General features: G+C 39.8%; 4 protein-coding genes across 6 annotated transcripts; 2 read left to right on the plus strand and 2 right to left on the minus strand.

The window, feature by feature from the left end:
• Positions 1-221: 221 nt before the first annotated feature.
• On the plus strand, positions 222-7,623 carry LOC120428067 (phosphatidate phosphatase LPIN3). Of its 3 annotated transcripts, none has more exons than XM_039593034.2 (6): positions 222-373; positions 2,446-4,858; positions 4,915-5,053; positions 5,110-5,322; positions 5,387-5,490; positions 5,794-6,245. In XM_039593034.2, the coding sequence occupies exons 2-6, from the start codon at positions 2,487-2,489 to the stop codon at positions 6,056-6,058; spliced, it is 3,093 nt and encodes a 1,030-aa protein (XP_039448968.1). In that variant the 5' UTR covers positions 222-373; positions 2,446-2,486; the 3' UTR covers positions 6,059-6,245. The 3 variants fall into 3 exon arrangements, with proteins under 3 accessions (XP_039448968.1, XP_039448969.1, XP_039448967.1); XM_039593035.2 differs by lacking the exon at positions 5,794-6,245 and adding an exon at positions 6,676-7,623 and having other exon boundaries at positions 259-417; XM_039593033.2 differs by having other exon boundaries at positions 259-417.
• Positions 7,624-11,381: 3,758 nt separating this feature from the next.
• On the minus strand, positions 11,382-13,169 carry LOC120428079 (unconventional prefoldin RPB5 interactor-like protein). The gene is made up of 3 exons (XM_039593056.2): positions 13,010-13,169; positions 11,645-12,949; positions 11,382-11,582 (listed from the first exon to the last, which is right to left on the minus strand). The coding sequence occupies exons 1-3, from the start codon at positions 13,037-13,039 to the stop codon at positions 11,463-11,465; spliced, it is 1,455 nt and encodes a 484-aa protein (XP_039448990.1). The 5' UTR covers positions 13,040-13,169; the 3' UTR covers positions 11,382-11,462.
• Positions 13,170-18,042: 4,873 nt separating this feature from the next.
• LOC120428075 (cyclin-dependent kinase 10) lies at positions 18,043-19,709 on the plus strand. The gene is made up of 5 exons (XM_039593051.2): positions 18,043-18,199; positions 18,261-18,388; positions 18,449-18,521; positions 18,585-18,847; positions 18,908-19,709. Exons 1-5 carry the CDS (start codon positions 18,190-18,192, stop codon positions 19,646-19,648), a joined length of 1,215 nt encoding a protein of 404 aa, XP_039448985.1. The 5' UTR covers positions 18,043-18,189; the 3' UTR covers positions 19,649-19,709.
• LOC120428076 (39S ribosomal protein L42, mitochondrial) lies at positions 19,691-20,189 on the minus strand. The gene has a single exon (XM_039593052.2). It carries the CDS (start codon positions 20,149-20,151, stop codon positions 19,765-19,767), a length of 387 nt encoding a protein of 128 aa, XP_039448986.1. The 5' UTR covers positions 20,152-20,189; the 3' UTR covers positions 19,691-19,764.
• Positions 20,190-21,683: the final 1,494 nt, after the last annotated feature.

Consider the following 21,683-nt stretch of genomic DNA (forward strand, 5'->3'; position numbering starts at 1 on the left):
AACGTAAAACATGAAATTTCATCTGAAAAGTGTTTATTTTTTTTCATTTTTTGGGCTGGTTCTAAATGCGCATCAAAACAAAAACTTTGTTTTTTTTCGGAAAATCGACCGAATTGGAACTCTTTCAAAATTTATTAAATTAAATAAATATTTTTACAGCATAAAATCAGCTAAAAACAAATTTAAAAAAACAATACAGATTTTTTACTAAGCAAACACAGATCTCCCGTAAACAACAAATGGCAGCCCTGAATCGCAGTTGTCAAAATTTTAGGTCTCGGCTCAGCTCGTCCAGTCCATCTTTAAGTCTAGCCTGAATGGAACAAAAAGAAAAGTGTGGAAGTTAGAAAATAGATTCTAATTGTTCTTTAAAGTAAGCTGAATACTCTCTTCTTGATAAAAACTATTCCAAATCAGGTTCGTAGCTATCGCAAAAGATTCATTAATGAAAATAATCTATAATATGAAAATTCACTTTTTCAACAATATCATGAAAATTAGAGCCTTTTATTATCACAAATTTACATTGAACTGCTTGCAAAGTATTTCTTGAGTTTTGCGTTGTGCTAAGTCTGCTTATAGTTTCATAATTCTCATTTCATTTACTTTTTTTTTCTTTGTTTGAAAAGACAACCATCTTGGACATTGCCCTCAGCTAATAAATCAATAACAAATTTTCATCTAGACAAGCCGCTTTCTAATAAAGATTTTATTGTCACATCAAAGTTTTTCGGGGGAACAAATATTTTTAATAGATAATTGTGTCTACTGCTTGAAAAGTAGAAAAAACGCTCTGGCGAAATTGGTTACAAAAAATGCACTCAGTTGGCATGCATATAAGTAACTAACCATGTTGAATATGTCTCGCTCTTTATTGTAGTATTAGTGCAACTCCTTGGAACAGGTGATTCTAGCTATGGATCGTTCGATGTCTACTAGGCAATTACAGCCACCGTTCAAAACTTGATTTAAAATGTCACATGAATTCTACGTTGACTCATATTGCTGAACAAATCTGATAACTATCTTTCAATAAAATAGGAACCCTGCGCAGTTTTGTGCAAATATTTTGCTCAATTTGTTTAATTCTGGACATTACCCTAGAAAGGCCGCTTTGCGATTAGATTGACGTCACTATCTAAAACACGTAGACTGATAAGTTTGTGGCTGATAAGCACAAGTTGGTCTCTGAATAGTCAACTTGTAATCAGCGAGAGGAAGTTAAAAAATGTTGAAAGAATAAGTCGTCATGAATAGTGAAACAGTTGTTTACTACCCTACGCAATTTATATAGGCAGTACTCACAAGTACATAAGACGATGGCGCGATGCTCCACGGTTTCTGATTGGTTGATGCTATGAAGGCACGTCCCGTCGTCTCGCATTTTTATGCTGTTAAGTTGAGTTGTTTGTTTGCCATGCCGCAAGCTTGGCACAGGGACTAGTTTGTAGATGATCATTCTATAAAAAGCTGTTTTTCGTCTTGATATTAGAGGGTGTGTGTATCTGGCAGCTATTTCGCCGAAGAAACGCGAATATCTCATTTCAAAACAACTCTTGTCGGAGGCGTAAACAATATTTCCTGAGGCTTAGTTGAAAATTAAGCTTTACCTAGGAAACGATCAATCCCCTGGTTGTTTTTCGCTGTTAGTTTTAATATTTTATTATGCGAGACAAGAAAATGTGTTTTTTACGTCTGTTATAGTGATTTATGATAGAAAAAGAAACATCCACATAGCTGTTATGATTTCTTTTTAATATTCGGTAATAGAGAGTTCCTGTCTTCAGAGATTATATGCATGTGTGCTTACTTCCTTGATTTTTTTTTATTTATGACGATCTTTATTTAGGCATTCGTAGTGTGTGATATACATTTAATACACTGTAGACGTCGCACATACACCTTTATAGAAAAAGTTTAATAATAAATTCACCGGGAGTAAAAACAAACACCCAGCAATCCGTGCACCAATAGTCTGCCGAGCACTTTTTGGGGATGTGTTTCTTTCATTCACTTATTGTGGGTTTCTGCCCTTTTAAAATTCTGGTCCAGAAAAATTACCGTGCATACTCGATTACAATCACCAACAACAAAGTTGCGCACTCTCAGTTCATTGAATGGCAAAAGTTCCAACACGTGCTTTTCGATTTTTTACATGGTTTGACTTGCAACACGTTTAAAAAATCTGCCTCAAAAAGTAGCGAGGCTTTGAGGCTTAACAAACCTTATCACTTCAGTTCATGAGGGCAAACTTCAGTCTGATTGTGCTTATCTATTCAACTCCAGAGTTTTTTTTATCACACCTTAATTAACGAATTGCGGTTTTTTGAGTGAAAATAGCTTTTGTCCAATGCTTATCAATCTATCCCTTGAAAAAAATTTTTTAGTTATTTTATGTTATGTTTAACATTTCTAAAAGTGTATTTTTTCATCTTTCAATTACAGATCATCCGTAAAACGAGCAAAGAAATCACACAAAAGCAAACATGAATAGCATAGTAAAAGTGTTTAGCAACTTCAAAGAGTTTTACAGTGAAATAAATGGCGCTACCTTAACAGGAGCGATTGATGTGATAATAGTCGAACAGCCAGATGGATCGTACATGTGTTCTCCGTTCCACGTGCGGTTTGGAAAGCTTGGAGTGCTGCGCAGTCGGGAGAAGATTGTGGACATTGAGGTCAACGGTGAGCCTGTCGATATCCATATGAAGTTGGGAGAATCAGGCGAGGCATTTTTTGTCGAAGAGTGTCTTCCTGATGACGAAGAGGTGCCAGCTCACATGGCTACATCGCCGATTCCGAGCAGTTCGTTCATTGCGAGCTTTGACGCTTCGATTGTTACTACTACGGAAAAGCAGCCAGAAGATACTCTGCCCAGACCACGTCGTAATTCGATAGATTTTTCCCAGGAAAATGGAGACACGGAAAAGGCGAAATTTGAGAACCAAAAATCCGACTATAGTCACAGACGACACACGGACAATACAACCGGCAGGCCCGATTTGACACTTACGAAAAAAGAATACACAACGCAGAAGATACGCCAAGAGTGGGCCGAAGTTGAGCAAGAGCAAATATTCCAAATGGAAGGCGTCGAGAGCTCCAATACCTCCTGGAACAATAGCACCCCTGTGGCGTCAGGCGAACAAGCAAAGCATTTCAAACCAATTGATTCAATAACAGAGTCGGAAAAAGCACCGAGCGCCGGACAGAATGCTAAAGATGAACAAACGTCACCGACGGCGGATGATAAGACTACGGCAGACTCCAAGTCGAAAAAGAAGCGAAGGAAGAAATCCATCATGAAAAAGAAGAACTCGCAGCGCAAAAATTCTTCAAGCAGTTCGGCTGGTTCTAACCACTCGGATCATAATGATGGTGCGGAAACAGATAGCCTGACAGCCTCACAAGTGACCGCCTCATCAAACAGTGGATCACTCAAAGACAACGAAGACATCATTCCTATTGTTGAACCACCAATCGAAACTGAACCCTCGGTTGAACCAAAAGAAACCTCAGAACTGTCTCAGAACCGTATCCATGAGCTAGACATTCACTTCTTCAGTGACACGGAAGTTGCCACTGGTACAAGTCCTCGTCAGTCACGACCGTCGACACCAATCCAGAGCGATACCGAGTTTGAAATCTCACAACGGGAGAACATGGAAGGCGACAACATGTCCGCTTCATGGAAATGGGGAGAACTTCCAACCAAGCCAGATGACCCGGAGGATCTCAACACTACCCAGGGAAAACAAGCTCAACGCAACTCAATGCTTAGCGGATTGATGAGTTTTATGAAGTATAACAAAAAATTACGCAAAAATGTTCCTGAAGGGTTGTATCTGTCGGACTTTGACGAATCCTTGGATCCTGAAGTTGCAGCTCTCTATTTTCCGCCGTCGTCTTCCAAACCACAAACAGGGCAGAGCGAAGAGGATCGGGAAAGTGGGAACGGTACCTCGCTTCCGCAGAGTCCAACATCGCTGGAGGGAGTAAAATCAATGGATTCTGATTACGACGACACTAAAACGGATAAATTAGACTTTGTCGCGCTTTCACTATGCGGTGGAATTGAGAATGGTGTTCCGTCGCACGAAGAGTTTGAGAAACATCGTCTGTTGTACACGGACGTGTGCAACAATCCTGCATTGTTCTCGTCACCTGATTTGGTTGTGCGTATCAATGAAAAATACTTGTCCTGGGCGGTTGCTTGCCCGCAAGTCATGACCATGTTAGCATTTCAAAAGGCGCTCCCCAACGATGCTGGCGATGCATCGCAGAAAGGTCAACCCGAAGACGCATCTGTTGAAGACGGTCCCAATCAGCTGGATGTGCAGAAGAATAAATCGCAATCACAGCAGTCGCCGGCGGAAGCTGCTCGTGGTGGGCGTTGGTGGTACTGGCGTCGTTCAAATGATAAGTCCACAATCAAGATTGAAAACGAACAAGAATTGTCCTTGCAAGATGAGTCGAAAACTTCGGCGGCGGCGGCGACACAAACTTCCCGTTCAAATACTCCCGAAGACTCGGCTGTGCCTTCGCTTGCCAGCACAAATAAGGCCAAGGAAGACGGTTACAACGGGTCTTTGAGTTCCGAAGATGCTGACTTGTCGGTGGATCAAAGCGGTCGCAACGAGAGCAGCTACACTTTGAACAGTTCTGTTGAGAAGTATAGAAAAACGCTGCGCTTGTCATCGGATCAAATCGATAGCCTCAACCTCAACGAGGGAACGAACGAAATTGTCTTCAGCGTTACCACTGCCTACCAGGGCACATCTCGCTGCAAGTGCTTCTTGTTCAAGTGGAAGTACAACGACAAGGTGGTCATCTCCGACATCGATGGAACCATTACAAAGTATGTTAATTGGTACATGTTGCTGAACCATGTTCCCTAATGTTTCCGTTTTGCAGATCTGATGTGCTTGGTCATATTTTGCCCATGGTGGGGAAGAATTGGGAGCAAATTGGCGTCGCTCAGCTGTTTTCGAAAATAGAAGAAAACGGTTACAAGATGCTGTACCTGTCGGCGCGTGCGATTGGTCAAGCAAAGGTAAGCCATGTGAATGCTGTTTAGTACTGGGTCGCAATGAATGATTTTTCTTTCAGACGACTCGTGATTACCTTCAATCGATTAGACAGGGCGACGTAAAACTTCCCGATGGGCCGCTTCTTCTGAACCCTACCTCACTGATGTCGGCGTTCCATCGTGAAGTGATTGAGAAGAAACCGGAGCAGTTTAAAATCGCTTGCCTGAGTGACATTCAAGCTTTGTTCCCGGATAAGAATCCGTTCTACGCGGGTTACGGCAATCGAATCAATGTGAGTTTGATAGTGTACAAGTACAAACATTTGAAAATAACGTTCTTCTACATTTATTTTTAAGGATGTCTGGGCGTACCGTGCTGTTGGAATACCAATTTCTCGCATATTCACCATCAACACAAAGGGAGAATTGAAACACGAGTTGACCCAAACATTCCAGTCTACGTAAGTTTCAAATCCTACCTTTTTATATATTTAAACAAAATGTGTCTCATTCCACAAACAACCATCTCAATGTGTCTTCGTGATGTTGGCAATCAGCATCAATCTTCACGCCAAAAGAATTGCAAACCGCTAACCATTATTTGGGTTTCATAAGAATTGTTCAACTTCAATCATCATGATATTGTTTATCATTATTTAGTTGTTTGATGAGTTATTTATTTCTTTTCTTACTTTTTCTGTTTTTTTCAAACACAACACAACAATTATGCATTCTTTCTCAATGAAACATTGAACTGTGCACAGTTATGCGGTGCAATCGTTGGTAGTCAATGATATATTCCCACCACTCATTCGCGAGTCGTTATCCATGTCTGAAGAGCTAGACTATGATGACGACGACGACGAAAATAAAGATGAAGAAGATAGCAGCATTGAGGACGGCGGATGTTCCGGTGCTAAACAGCGCAATAGTAGAGGCGGAAAATACAAAACTAGGCAACCGTTGAGTGCCCACTGTGACCAATGTACTCACGACGAGTTACAGTTCCGGTGTGACATTGAGTATTGAAAGGGCAAGCAAAGGGATTAACAGAGGCATCTAAAGACGCCAAAGCAGAAAAGACTGAATGTGCTGTCGAAACATGAAAAGAAATACAGCCGCGTTATGTGGTGGCTTGCTCTGTTTGTAAATATAAAATTGTTATGAAAACCAGTGCCAAAAACATGATTACCTGTAAATTCCGCGTGTGATTTTTTTTAAATATTATTTCTCATCGCTTTACTGCGGGTAAGCAACTGCAAGTAGGTAGCATCCAGTAAGTACGTCATGCTAATGCTAACCAAAGTATTTTCCCGTTGTAATTTCCTTAATATATTCATGAATCTTCACGCTCCCTTTAATCTCCAAGAGCTTGACGTACTTTATGGATGCAGCCGTAACGTACTGTATGAATCACCCTAACCCGGTTGTTAAATTGTCATAAAACGCGCGATTTTCATGCTTTTAAACCATCATCGCTGTCTCTCCCTCTATCTGTCTGTATTGGTCTTAAATCATTATTGGATTTTGGTAAATGGCTATCACTTAGACTGGAACAGTGGAATTTGTTCATGCTACCTACATAATTATTCATAAACGTTAATTTATCCATGTGCGTTTGGTAAAGTTCATGTTTTTTTTTACAGCTACGCCAACATGGCATACATCGTTGATCAGCTATTTCCACCGATCAAGCACATTGAAGCGGAGGATATCGAATTTACCAGTTTCAACTACTGGCGGGAACCACTCGCAGACATTGATCTTTGTTTGGATTTATCGGGCAATTCGCAAAGCGGAAGCGGCAGTTCAACACCCGTTGGCAGCGCCAGCGCCCTTCTTTCTGGCAAAGTGACCCCAACTATCACCCTTGTGCAGCAGGCATTGCCAACAATTCCGGAAAATTGAAACCATAAATTATTCATCCTTACACAACAATAATCAGTATCTTATATAAAGAAAAATGCGACAAATATTATCAAGCTTCACTCGAACGATTTCGCAGCTTATCGCTGAAAGGTATCTCCATTGGATGTATTCAGCTTTGTTTCGTGCCTCGTGGATAAGTTTGTTGATTCAAATCAGTTGTCAATCCGTTTCTATGTTGTAACAAGTTTAGTTTGGAAATCCAGTATGAAAGATTGAAGTGTGCGTCTCTCGGAAAATAATATATTTTGATACAAAACCTAGAAGGAAGCATAACATCCTAGAATACGTCTCTCTGGTATCATCATTCTATGCTGATTTTTCATTTATTTTTTATTTTATTTTTTGCTATGATTGATAAATACAAAAAAAAAACAGCACATAAGTCTGTTTATTAACTTGTGGTAGGTGACAATGGTATGTGATAATAATTATTTTTTTTTAAATTTAGTTCACGTTATTTCTAAGATTCAAGGCTCACATGATGAATCATTGAGACCATTGAAAGAAACCAAGAAATAAAGAAAAAATCATCCTTGTTTGCGAATTTATTTCTACAAAAGTATGCATCAAGTATCAAACGAAACAAACTAACTGTTCAAAAGAAACGAAAACGCAAAATCGCTTAGACATGATCGTTGAATAAACGCTAAATATGCTTAAACAAAGGTATTGTTTGTTAAATCCGAACTCCCTGGAAATCTGTAGCTGATCGAATTGGTGCATTGGGCTATTTTTGACATTAAATTAAATTTTGATTTTATTGTAACAGTTCAGGCTGGAACAAACTTCAACCCCCTCTTTGCAGGCCAAGGATTGATACCTAAGAGCATGCAATGGCACTGATCTTGTTGCGTGCTCATCGGTTGACGTTCAGGTAAGGAACATCCTGGAAGGAGCGTAACTAACTACATCCGTTTCTTGCAAGTGTCCTATTTTCTTACCTCCACGTTGGCTTGGTTTTCATGATGACCTAGCTGGTGGCCTGTGGAAACGGCTCGTAAACCTTTGACCACCGCGGGCCAGATTCGAGACTGCTGAAAGAAAGGGGCGCGTGGGAAAGGGAAGTAATTTGTGATTGTAGACGGTATTGTTTTGATTCGCAGTATGTTGAGTCAACTGCTGTGGATGTACCTGAAACATCGCACAACGGGGTTTCTCTTCTCTTCATTCTCAGCTACCACCTATCTCCTTTTTTTTTTATTTTGCTGATTCTTCTATTTAATACCCATCATTTGATTTTGATTTTACTAACTTTTAATTCTCGTAACTCTCAAAGCTTGTCCACTCTTTTTTACCAATTGATACTGCTGTAACAAACTTTGTTTTTTTTTCCTTAAAAATATAAATTTCCTTAATGTACTAGTTATATCAAGTCTATTTATCATTTTCCTAATCTTTTTTGATTTTATTGCGAATTTATTTATTTCAATAATTCTTTATCTGTCCTATACATTATCATTACTATAATCTAAGCTTGTTTTTTTTATCTCTATTAACTTTTGTCTAATTTTACATCTACTGCATCCAGCTTCTCATTTTTATTCTTTAAAATACAATCATCATTCTCATACTATTAATTCTTGATTTTTTATAAAATATATTCTCTTTTACTGTCTATTGTTTTCAATCTTCACCCTTTTCTTAAAACAAGTGAGGTTTGAGCCCTTACTTAATTTATGGAATGGTTAAAGGATCAACAAAAAATATTACTATTGCACTTTTGGTAAACTTTTATAACATGCTTAGGACCAAACATTGTAACAAAACACCGCGACAAAAGAAATATTAACATATAAACACGACTCAACACTAGGAAAGATTTCAGGAGAAAACAATACACAGTAAAATAACAACTAGTTTTTGAATTCATACTAAAAATAAAATAGTGTTTGCTTTAATGAAAGTTGACTGGCACACTTAAAATGGTTAGGGCAATGTACCACCCCCGGCCGAGTTAAAATGCGTAACCGAAAAAGAAGGTGTGCGCCTGGCACGAACAATCAAAGCGTGTTCTAGCGTGTTGCTCGTACTGACTCAGAGCAAGGGTGAAATGTAGGTGTAAGGGCAGTGCGTGTTCGTTGGGAACCTAGTGCATAAGATCGGTCAAGGCCCCCCCCCCCCCCCTCTCCGACACTAAAAATTGCGAATTGCGAAAACTTTTTGTCTCCCCCTCTTCAAAGTTGGCTCGAAAAATCAGGGGCCAAAAATTTTTTTTTTTCAAATAACTCTATGGAAATTTCAGTGCAATCAGCTGAAATCAATTATAAATGCATTCCCCTGCTTTTAGAATCATTTTTAGCATGCTTAAGTTAAATTAAAAATGCTTTAGATAATTTAAAAAAAGTTTTTCTTTCAATTTTTTTTTTGTTTTCGTCAAATCATACATTTTTTGAAATCTAAGGCCGATGCAAATATTTTTCAAACTTTTTGTCCCTCGGCTCTGGACGATGTCGAGGGAGGGGTGCAAAAAAATATAAATATTGAAATAACAAGTTATAATTTCATAATTTGCATGGAGAAGGTGTTTTAAAATGCATTTTACACTAGTTATGTTGTTTTGCAATCATTAGTTTTCAAAAAATGTAAGATTTGACGAAAACAAAAATTTTAAGCGAAAAAAAACATTTTGCGATAATAATCATCGGGGATACTCAGGGTAATGCATTTTAAATTGATTTCAGCTGATTGCAGTTAAATTTCCATTGAAATTTTGAATTTATTTTTTCGGGCCAATTTTGTGGGGGGGGGGGGGGAAGACAAAACATTTAAATAAAATTTGCATCAGCCTAATGATTGCAAAACAACTGTTTTTTTTTGTTGAAACTATAGCTTGTTATTTCATTTTTTTTGTGACAGATTTCTTTGCTGGTTTCTATGACATTTTTGTACACTTTTTAGCAAGAACAATTTTTTGAAAAAATAATTGGAAAATGAAATAAAGTTTTTCAAATATTATTTAAGATTGTTTGAATTCTTTAGATTTTTTAGAGTAATCTGCTAGGTAATCTGTCTTCTACCGCAGATTATTTTTAATTTTATTTAATATTTGTATTTGTATTTGTAAATACAAATATTTAATATTAGTACATATTTTATTTATTGTAATTTAGACGAAAAGAAGGAGGGTAGGGGGTTTAGTGGATCGCAAAAGGTTGAAAAACACTGACTTAGAGGGAGGGGTTCTCGTGGCCAGAATGAACTTGAAATTTAGTCTAGAGATGGGATTTCATGGGGTAGCCCCGAGCAAGCCCGGATTTGTACCACCCTAATGTTTATGCTTTGATAACACCGACCAACAAAATTTCTGCGCTGGCTCAACTCGAGGGGAAGCATGAAGTTTGGGTCCCCAGAAACAAGTGCACTTTGAATTTTTTCTCCAAAGTTTGTATGGAGAATTAGTGCTGTTCGCTACTCCCACATATTGCATGCAATTTTGGCTGTCAAAATATTTTTCAAATATTCAAAGTGCACGTGTTTTTGAGGACCCCAAACTTAAATGCTTCCCCTCGAGTTGAGGCTGCGCAGTTACTTTTGTCCGTCATAATCATCTCTAGCATGTTTGAGATCGTTTAATATATTTTTAATTTATATAAAATTACGATGTATATTGTGTAAAAATCGTCAATACTTAGATATTTTGGAAACGAATGATTGCAAAACAACTGGAAAGGTGTACAAAGTTTGAAAAATATTTGCAACGACCTAAAAAGCGTTTTTCCAGAAAAATGTATATAAATTTGAAATTTGAGCGCAAATAAGCCTTGGACGTCGTAAATCAATTAAACATTCGACCTGCGGAAACATTTCACTCGAGCATGTGGAAATATTTCTCAATCTGTTATACAAAGTTTTTTAGAAGGCATTAATTTTGCATGCATAAAGGCGCAATCCCTTCCAATGTGTACACGAAAGACGGTATGAATGTGTGAAATTATGGTTGCGCATGAAAGCCCTAGGGCTGGTGCCATAAAAGCACGCGAACCGAGCCGTGAGAGAGCAAAGTTCGAAGCGGATAGAGAAAACTGTATTTTGCTCTATCCCTGCTCGCGTCTCGGCTTACGCGCTTTTATGGGCACCCTGAATTTCAGCATGTCGAGTAAAATCTTTTTTTTTTCTCATGAACTTATTTTTATAAGGTACTTCTTGGTGCTGGTTTTCGTAATGACATTTTTCTTAGAATATATAGTATTTATAGAGGATCTTTTGCCAAACAATGGAAACTGTATAAAATTAAGAAAAAAGATACAAATATTTCTCAAAAAGTTTTCTGAACAGGTCAACATTTCGACCACGTGTCATCTCTACCTCAAAATCCAAAACAGTTATTTGTCATTACAAAACCACACGACAAGTTAAAATTATTTCTTCACATGAAAAAGCAGATACATATAAATTGTCTGCCCGGATAAAATAAATACTGTGATGTTATGATATTATATTTATATTTTATGATAATATATTTTTGATAAACTCATTATTTTCACGCGCCAAAAAAAAAAAAAAATCATTTACGAAGCTGTTTAAACCGGCTGACCCTTTTCGGTTCTGTAAAGTCTTGTTTTATAGCCGAACATGGATTGGAATCAGGATTTGTGACTTTGTGTTCAACGACGTCTCCGATGATCTGAGGAATAGAAAGGAATGTTTAAAAAAGATCCTGTTGCTAGCATTACATTATTCACTTACGTCTGTTGCAATGCTACTCTTTTTCTTAGTTACAGACTCGATGTGTTTAGCCTCCTGTTGGGTTGCGTTTCGCTTTTTCAAAATTGATTTGGTTTCCAACTTGGGCGGAGCAACGATCTCTTTTGATGTGCAATGCTCAAACAAACGGTAAATGTCAACTGGACTTTGAATTTCGTTGTTTCCATCGGATGGCGTCGAATATGTGGTGCATTCATCAGAATGTTTGATTTTAAGCTCCAGTGTGCTGTTGCACTTTGTGTTTGTTTCTTCATCATCAATGATTTTAACGCTCACGTCGTTCGCAAACTTGATAACTTTTTTTCTTTTTTCGCTTTTCTCACCGGATTCTTCCCAAGAAGGAAGGAGAAAATCAAGTGCTTCTTCCAGCTCGTACGACAGATCGTAGAGGTCCACCTTTTCTTCGATGGTGGTTTCACTTTGTTTTAATTTAAGTTGAATTTCCTTCAATTCTTGCTTGAAAGTTTCGATTTTGTCGCGTTTGTTCATGCTCTTGGTAACCTGCAAAAGCTTTAAGAATGCTGGTGAAACGTTATCTTCCGAAGCACTCGACTCTTCGTCCTCCTCCTCGTCGTCGTCAGTGGTTTCAATTTCACATTGTTCGTCGTTTGAGGAATTGTTCACCGGAGTGCATGATGTGTTTGAGTGGTGTTCTGTTTCACGATCGTGAGCAATTCTCTTTTTTTCACTCAACCTGATCTCGCCAGACATCAACTTGTGCAACTGTTCGTCGTTGGGGGGCACATTCAATCCGTCTATTTCCGCTTCTAGCTCCTCCATCAGCTCCAACTCTTCCAGATGCTCCATGATTTGTCGGTCTCTGCTATCCTGCTTGTTCTGCTGCCTTTCCTGCGCCTCGCGTGTTTTGCTTTCCTTGACACGTTGTCGATGCTCTTCGCGCCACACACTTTCTCGTTGGTCGTCGTATTCTTCGATGATTTCCTGACCTCCAAATGCTTCCTCTGCAAAAGGCACTTCCATCTTATCGGTAAAAAGTTCTCGCTCCCTGTCGTATTTTTGCAGCATTTCCCGGGCGGCTTTAAGGCGATGATCAACGATTAATTTGGCCTGATCGACGGTACAGTCGGAAAAGTAACCGGAACCGTGACTGGCCAGCACTTCCCCGGTGTGGTACAAGTATCCCGGGAGTAAGGCTTTTGATCCGATCGGGATAAGAATATCAACTTTGAACTGCTTGCGATACAGGTCCAGATTGGATTTCACTTCCTGATGTTCTTGCTCGTATTGTTTCCATTTTGTCGCTTCCGCTGTATTCTTCTGCAGAGCCTGTTGAACAAAATAATAATTTAAATATCAGTCGCTCAACTATGTGAGGAAACACATTACCTCGGTGTACACTTTACTGTAAAGATCCATGGTAAATAATATGAAAATGTAACCCTAACCGGCATTTAAAGCCACAATGCAAAAAAGATTCAAAACAAAAAAATCACACGGCGTGCGGATGCCGGAATCAAAACATACACGCTTATGCGAAAATATCTGTATAACAGCTGCACGGTTTTTGTATAACAGTTACGTAATTTACATTTTGAGTAATTTACCACAAAAGTGACCTCCGTGAATCGAGCCCCCAGCCCCCTCCGATTTGACCAAAGCGCCCCTAGCGGAAAAATCTGGAACTACTGCTGTGTTAGGGTGGTTCATGGTACTGAAACCAACACGGCATTTGACGTTTGCTTACACATATAGTTTACGTTGTGTGCAAAAACAACAAATCTAGAATATTTCCGATTAATTTCTTCAAAATTGAGAGAAAAGCTTCAGGGGCTTTCAAGGACAAAACCAGTAGAATTTGATGTTGTCGATGTTCTACTTTGTGTCCTGCTTATTATCATACCTGGTATATCTGGAGTGTGGTTACAGTCTTTCAAGCTGGACAGGACACGTCGAACGCTGGTCGGATTTGTGACTCAGAGGTGACCCAAGATGGAAAAAAAAACATGCAGTGCTGTTTTCTTTCTTTTTACAAAGGTCAATCCGAGATATGAGATTTTCCCCATGCGGAACGAAGCCAATGAAACTGAAGTGCTAACCTGGAAGCAACTCTACTTACTGGATGGATACGTTTCAGCACAAAATAAAATAGGGACCATCCATAAACCACGTGGACATTTTAGGGGGGGGGAGGGGGTATGGCGATTGTCCACGATCCATGCTAAAATTTTTTTTTGTATGGACAATTGTCCACGAGGGGAGGGGGAGGGGGTTCAAGATTCCCAAAAAAGTGTCCACGTGGTTTATGAATGGTCCCATATCAGATTTTGAAATTCTCAGCATAGTGGTTTATACTTTGAACTAAGCGAAGATTTTGTATCTGCTGCCATATGGTTTTTCTATTAAAAGTTTTGGCAGTTATGAGATTTTGAATGAAAATTGTGAATTTTGTTGAAAATTCATCAAAGTCCCAGATGGTTTTTGGAAAAAGTTGTTCGGGGACCTAAAAAACACATTCACCAAAATTTGGCAGCACATTCAGCATGCTTTGAACAAGGTCTGGCCAAAATATGAGCATCCTGGATAGGGTCTGGCATGAGTTATGGGACCTTGAGTGGAAATGATGAGATTTTTGAAAATTCGTCAAAGTCCCAGACGGTTTTTGGAAAAAGTTGTTCGGGGACCTAAAAAACACATTCACCAAAATTTGGCAGCTCGTTAAGGATGCTTTGAACAAGGTCTGGCCAAAATATGAGCATCCTGGATAGGGTCTGGCATGAGTTATGGGACTTTGAATGGAAATGATGAGATTTTCGAAAATTCGTCAAAGTCCCAGACGGTTTTTGGAAAAAGTTGTTGGGCGACCTAAAAAACACATTCACCAAAATTTGGCAGCACATTCAGCATGCTTTGAACAAGGTCTGGCCAAAATATGAGCATCCTGGATAGGGTCTGGCATGAGTTATGGGACCTTGAGTGGAAATGATGAGATTTTTGAAAATTCGTCAAAGTCCCAGACGGTTTTTGGAAAAAGTTGTTCGGGGACCTAAAAAACACATACACCAAAAATTTGGCAGCACATTCAGCATGCTTTGAACAAGGTCTGGCCAAAATATGAGCATCCTGGATAGGGTCTGGCATGAGTTATGGGACCTTGAGTGGAATTGATGAGATTTTTGAAAATTCGTCAAAGTCCCAGACGGTTTTTGGAAAAAGTTGTTCGGGGACTTTGAACAAGGTCTGGCCAAAATATGAGCATCCTGGATAGGGTCTGGCATGAGTTATGGGACCTTGAGTGGAAATGATGAGATTTTTGAAAATTCGTCAAAGTCCCAGACGGTTTTAGGAAAAAGTTGTTCGGGGACCTAAAAAACACATTCACCAAAATTTGGCAGCTCGTTAAGGATGCTTTGAACAAGGTCTGGCCAAAATATGAGCATCCTGGATAGGGTCTGGCATGAGTTATGGGACCTTGAGTGGAAATGATGAGATTTTTGAAAATTCGTCAAAGTCCCAGACGGTTTTTGGAAAAAGTTGTTCGGGGACCTAAAAAACACATTCACCAAAATTTGGCAGCACATTCACCATGCTTTGAACAAGGTCTGGCCAAAATATGAGCATCCTGGATAGGGTCTGGCATGAGTTATGGGACTTTGAATGGAAATGATGAGATTTTCGAAAATTCGTCAAAGTCCCAGATGGTTTTTGGAAAGAGTTGTTCGGGGACCTAAAAAACACATTCACCAAAATTTGGCAGCACATTCAGCATGCTTTGAACAAGGTCTGGCCAAAATATGAGCATCCTGGATAGGGTCTGGCATGAGTTATGGGACTTTTAATGGAAATGATGAGATTTTTGAAAATTCGTCAAAGTCCCAGACGGTTTTTGGAAAAAGTTGTTCGGGGACCTAAAAAACACATTCACCATCCACCTAAAGGTGGATTAAGTACCATTTTTAAGTAAGGTCCTATTAACATATGAAAGATAATAACGAAAAAAAAACTCTGGAAATGTAGTCTTCTCAATTTAGTTTTTTTCATTAATATGAAAAAAAAATAAAAATAAAAAATGATCAAAAATGATTCAAAAATTTTAATCGTGCTTACGAACCCTTCTTTCTCGCTATACTAGACCCAAGTTTCAGCACCATCTACCCACTGAGAAATGTAACGCCCTGATCGGCCTTTGTCAGCTTTATTTTATTCTACCATCAAACTGATTGATTCATCATTTCCATTCAAGGTCCCATAACTTATGCCAGACCCTATCCAGGATGCTCATATTTTGGCCAGACCTTGTTCAAAGCATGCTGAATGTGCTGCCAAATTTTGGTGAATGTGTTTTTTAGGTCCCCGAACAACTTTTTCCAAAAACCGTCTGGGACTTTGACGAATTTTCAAAAATCTCATCAATTCCACTCAAAGTCCCATAACTCATGCCAGACCCTATCCAGGATGCTCATATTTTGGCCAGACCTTGTTCAAAGCATGCTGAATGTGCTGCCAAATTTTGGTGAATGTGTTTTTTAGGTCCCCGAACCACTTTTTCCAAAAACCGTCTGGGACTTTGACGAATTTTCAAAAATCTCATCATTTCCATTCAAAGTCCCATAACTCATGCCAGACCCTATCCAGGATGCTCATATTTTGGCCAGACCTTGTTCAAAGCATGGTGAATGTGCTGCCAAATTTTGGTGAATGTGTTTTTTAGGTCCCCGAACAACTTTTTCCAAAAACCGTCTGAGACTTTGACGAATTTTCAAAAATCTCATCATTTCCACTCAAAGTCCCATAACTCATGCCAGACCCTATCCAGGATGCTCATATTTTGGCCAGACCTTGTTCAAAGCATCCTTAACGAGCTGCCAAATTTTGGTAAATGTGTTTTTTAGGTCCCCGAACAACTTTTTCCAAAAACCATCTGGGACTTTGACGAATTTTCAAAAATCTCATCAATTCCACTCAAAGTCCCATAACTCATGCCAGACCCTATCCAGGATGCTCATATTTTGGCCAGACCTTGTTCAAAGCATGCTGAATGTGCTGCCAAATTTTGGTGAATGTGTTTTTTAGGTCCCCGAACAACTTTTTCCAAAAACCGTCTGAGACTTTGACGAATTTTCAAAAATCTCATCATTTCCACTCAAGGTCCCATAACTCATGCCAGACCCTATCCAGGATGCTCATATTTTGGCCAGACCTTGTTCAAAGCATCCTTAACGAGCTGCCAAATTTTGGTGAATGTGTTTTTTAGGTCCCCGAACAACTTTTTCCAAAAACCGTCTGGGACTTTGACGAATTTTCAAAAATCTCATCATTTCCACTCAAGGTCCCATAACTCATGCCAGACCCTATCCAGGATGCTCATATTTTGGCCAGACCTTGTTCAAAGCATGCTGAATGTGCTGCCAAATTTTGGTGAATGTGTTTTTTAGGTCCCCGAACAACTTTTTCCAAAAAACCATCTGGGACTTTGACGAATTTTCAAAAATCTCATCAATTCCACTCAAGGTCCCATAACTCATGCCAGACCCTATCCAGGATGCTCATATTTGGGTTAGGCGTAGTTCAAAGCATCCTGAACGAGTTGCCAAATTTTGGTGAATGTGTTTTTTAGGTCCTCGAACAACTTTTTCCAGACAAACGAATTTTCAAAAATCTCATAATTTTCACCGGGACAATAATCTTCCTGGACCTGTAGTGCAAAAGTTTGTTGAATTTTGTTGTGATGCAACGAATTCGTTAAAATGAACTCGTCCATGTAAATTTTGAAGTTTAATTAAAGTTTCATCATAATAACCTCCTACTTCGCATTAGAGGTTAAATGGCTTCGTTCCGCTACCGTATGGTCAATGCACCAGAATCGACGCAGAGATCCTCCGCAGAGAATCCACTGAAAATCGCTTCTGTCGGCCTCCAAGCAGAGCAGAGGACAACTTTATCATCGTGAGCAAGAAACAGCATCAATTTTGTAGCATGGACAAACCTACCCCTGCGGCATAATTCCGGCAATCGTTCGACGTGTCGTGTCAACCTTGAATGGCAGTTACCATACTCCAGCTGGACCAGGTTCGATGAAAAGCTGGACACGAAGTAGAAAAATCGCTCCGCTCCAAGCAAAGCTTTTCCACCGGAAGGATTCTCCTCGGAAGTGTCCTACGGCATCCACGTCGGGTTTTTTTTCCGGAATTTGTGGCAATTCAACCTAACTTTTACCGCCAAAGAAGAGAAACTCGTCGGAAATGCTCTAGTATTTGTTGTTTTTGCACACAACGTAAACCAAATGTGAAGCAAACGTCAAATGACGTTTTGGTTTCAGCACAATGAACCACCCTAACACAGCAGTAGTTCCAAAATTTTCCGCTAGGGGCACTTTAGTCAAATCGGAGGGGGCTGGGGGCTCGATTCACGGAGGTACAAAAGTGTATTCGGTTGAACTGTCAAAAAAGGCTTTTTGTTGCTTTTTATTTTGATGCTTTTGCAGAAGTGTTTCTGAAATCTATTCTGATAATAAAAAAATTAAAATCTCTATATTTGCGAAGTAACTACATTCTAATTCGAACTTCAACATGACTAAAGGTAAAAAAGCTACGTTCCACAAACCTTAATCGGTTGTTTACCTAAACGATTTTTATTCCAGAAAAGCGCAAGGCTGCCGAAGGAGGTAAACAAACCGGAACGAGCGACCCGTGCGGACCAATAACACGGAAGGGCGCACTGATGTCCTTCTTGACCAAACAGTTCAACGACATTCCGAGCAAGGACATTGTAGGAGACTCAGTATTACTCAAGGTACTCCGATAGGATAATTGATTACATTTTTTTCAGTTTGGCAAATGCCGGTACGTGTCCGCCTTTCAAAAGTGTAACCGAGTAGGCGAAGGAACGTACGGAATCGTGTGTAAGTTTAATTCTGGTCTGTTTTCAGTTGGATTTTTCTATAATTTATTATTATTTTCTGCAGTTCGAGCCAGGGACACCACTAATAATGAAATTGTCGCGCTGAAAAAAGTTCGAATTGATCAGGAAATATTTAAGGATGGATTTCCCGTTAGCGGCCTGCGAGAGATTCAGATCTTGAAGAGTTGTAATCACGAAAATGTAGTCCAGCTGAAGGAAGTTGTGGTCGGAAACAGCCTGGAGAGCATTTTTCTGGTTATGGAGTTTTGTGAGCAAGATTTGGCTTCGCTTCTGGACAACATGGAGTCGCCGTTTACGGAGTCACAGGTAAAAGATAAAAATTCTGGACAAAACTCTTGAATAAAATAAATGTGTTTTTGCTTCCAGGTAAAATGCATCGTAATTCAGCTCCTGAAAGGGCTGCGTTATTTGCACGCCAACTTCATCATTCATCGCGACTTAAAAGTCTCAAATCTGCTTCTCACGGACAAGGGCTGCCTGAAGATTGCCGATTTCGGATTGGCCCGCTATCAGAGCGACTCGACTAAACCGATGACACCGGGCCTGGTCACCTTGTGGTATCGATCTCCTGAGCTATTGTTCGGTGCGAAGGAGCAAACCACTGCCGTGGACATGTGGGCCGCAGGTTGTATTCTGGGCGAACTTTTGGCCCACAAACCTTTACTGCCAGGTGTCAGTGAGATTTCCCAAATTGAGCTCATCATAGATCTACTCGGAACGCCGTCCGAAACCATTTGGCCCGATTTCTCGCGTCTGCCGGCACTACAGAATTTCACGTTGAAGGCCCAACCGTACAATAACCTGAAACCTAAATTCGCATGGCTTTCATCGGCGGGACTGCGGCTGCTCAACTTCCTGTTTATGTACGACCCCAAGAAGAGAGCATCTGCCGAAGAGTGTTTGCAAAGTAGCTACTTCAAGGAAGCGCCTCTACCGTGTGATCCAAAACTTATGCCAACATTTCCGCATCACCGAGATTTGAAGAATGCCCCCTCGGTTGAGGCACCATCTTCCTCTTCCAATGTGAATGCAATTTTTGATCAAACCACAATGCCAACCATTTCCGATTTACTCGGTTCGCTGGTGAAGAAGAGACGTATCGATTAAGTATTTAAGTAAGTTTTTTTTTTCCAAATAAAGACACTGAACTCTCAAGAAACAAAGTTTTATTCATTACATTATTTTAATTAAAAATCTAGAAGCCAACTAAGCCACAAAACAGCTTAAAGAAATTCCCGGTCCATGGGAGTGCGTTTCGCTTTCTTGTCGCGTGCTCGTGGGAACCAACGGTGCTTGGTGGTGAAGGTTGCCTTGGCGAGCTCGTCACGAACAAACTCGGGATGTTTGTCCTTCAAGCCGCTCGCGCCGGAACAAACCAGCTCGTCGTTGATTAGATTCGAACCAGGTTCCACGGAATTCCTCACAATTGGCTTCGAATGCTCATACGGAAACTGTGGCTGGGGGTGCCACGCCAGGTAGCACTTTTCCCCGACAGGAATGACTTGCTGCACGAGAGACTGAGGACATCCCGGTGCGATCGGAACATTTTCGTATTGCTTCAGGGTTTTGAAATGATTCCAGCGGCGGAAAACCCTCACGCACAGAGCCATGATGCAACTTTGACAATCACGTTTTGATTACACTCTTGACAAGAGTGACGCCAAAAATGCCATGTTTTACACTTTTTGTGTTGCGCTGAATTATGCAAAATTTAAAGAACCATGACTTGAGTAAAATGCACTCATGTTTCCATTGGATAATTTAAGCAAAACAATTTGGATTTGTAAACAAGCAGTTTATCCTGCTCACGTCAGTGACTGTGTACATTTAGCATGAGCAGGATAGACTGTTTGTTTACAAACCCACGTTGGTCCAATTACAGTGTTTTGTTTGAATTTTGGGTGAGAGTGTAGATTCTTTAGTTGTGTGTGATGACAGCTCACAGCGGTTGATTGTTGACTTTCGCATAAAGAGATTGAAGCTAATTTTGTCGCGATTTTTCGGTGATCTAAATCGTCAACCTGAGTTTACCTGTGTATTTTCTATGAGTTTCTTCAAAAATTCTGCCCTTGTCGAAAAATTTGCAACGCCATTTACTTTTCTAGTGTGCACTGGTGATATTTATAGTGCGTTTCGGTCGTTTTCATTTCGTGTTAAAAAAGTGATTAAAAATATCATGCAAAATTTAGGTGAATAAAGGCAAGTTTATCGTGATTTCAGTGCACATGTGAGCAATATCTGTGTAAGGCATTTAATACATCACAGGTGAGTTGTTTTGATTGAGATTTCCAAAAAAAGTGTCCACGTGGTTTATGTATGATCCCGTAGTGTAGGGTCCTATGCGATGCAAGTCACCGAACTTGTATTTATATTTCACCACACCTTGCATGCATATTGCGTTTGCATCACACCTTGCGTGCAAGCCTTTGTGTTCGATTCTGACTTAAGAGCGCGTGGTTATTTAGTCGAGAGAAAGCCACCGGCCGGAGCGGACAGGGAACGACGACGCGAACCGATGGTTAGCGGGCGGACGGGTGGAAGGCCATCGGTGACAATCGGAGTGAGCACAGGAAATCTAGGACACTACAATTGGCGACGAGGGTAAAAAAAAGGAAATTCGGCATGGGTCAACTGTGTTTTGATGGTGAAATTGATGTTTGTTTACAATAAATAATAACAGTAAATGGATCCAGTGAATTTTGTGAGGGAGAAAAAAATGTGTTGTGCTGTTGTGAAAAAGGAGGAAAGTGTTGTGGTTGGGTTTGTCTAAAGAAAAAAAGGTGAGTCATTGAAAAAAATTGTGAAAATTCGGAATGCTGAGTCGAAAAAAAAATAATTATGAGGTTTGGCAATAATTTCTTAAGCTAAAGGCAAGAGGTAACGACGAAAAAATGTTAAGCTTCGCTTGGAAAATAAGTGAATTGCTTCGAAATTTTGATTTGATTGTGGATGAAAACAAAAGCTGAAAAATTATGGTACTTTATTGCATAGTTTATATTGAAAGCAGATTTGGGGGAAATTTTGGAAAAAAAGATGGGTTTGGTGTGCATCATGGCTTTAAATAAGAAAATTGGCGGATTACTGGCGGTAGCACTGACGTGTTTGTGCCAATGTTTATTAACAGAATTGTACTTATGTGAAA

Source organism: Culex pipiens, chromosome 3 (genome assembly GCF_016801865.2).
Source record: "Culex pipiens pallens isolate TS chromosome 3, TS_CPP_V2, whole genome shotgun sequence".
In the NCBI taxonomy this organism is placed as follows: domain Eukaryota; kingdom Metazoa; phylum Arthropoda; class Insecta; order Diptera; family Culicidae; genus Culex; species Culex pipiens.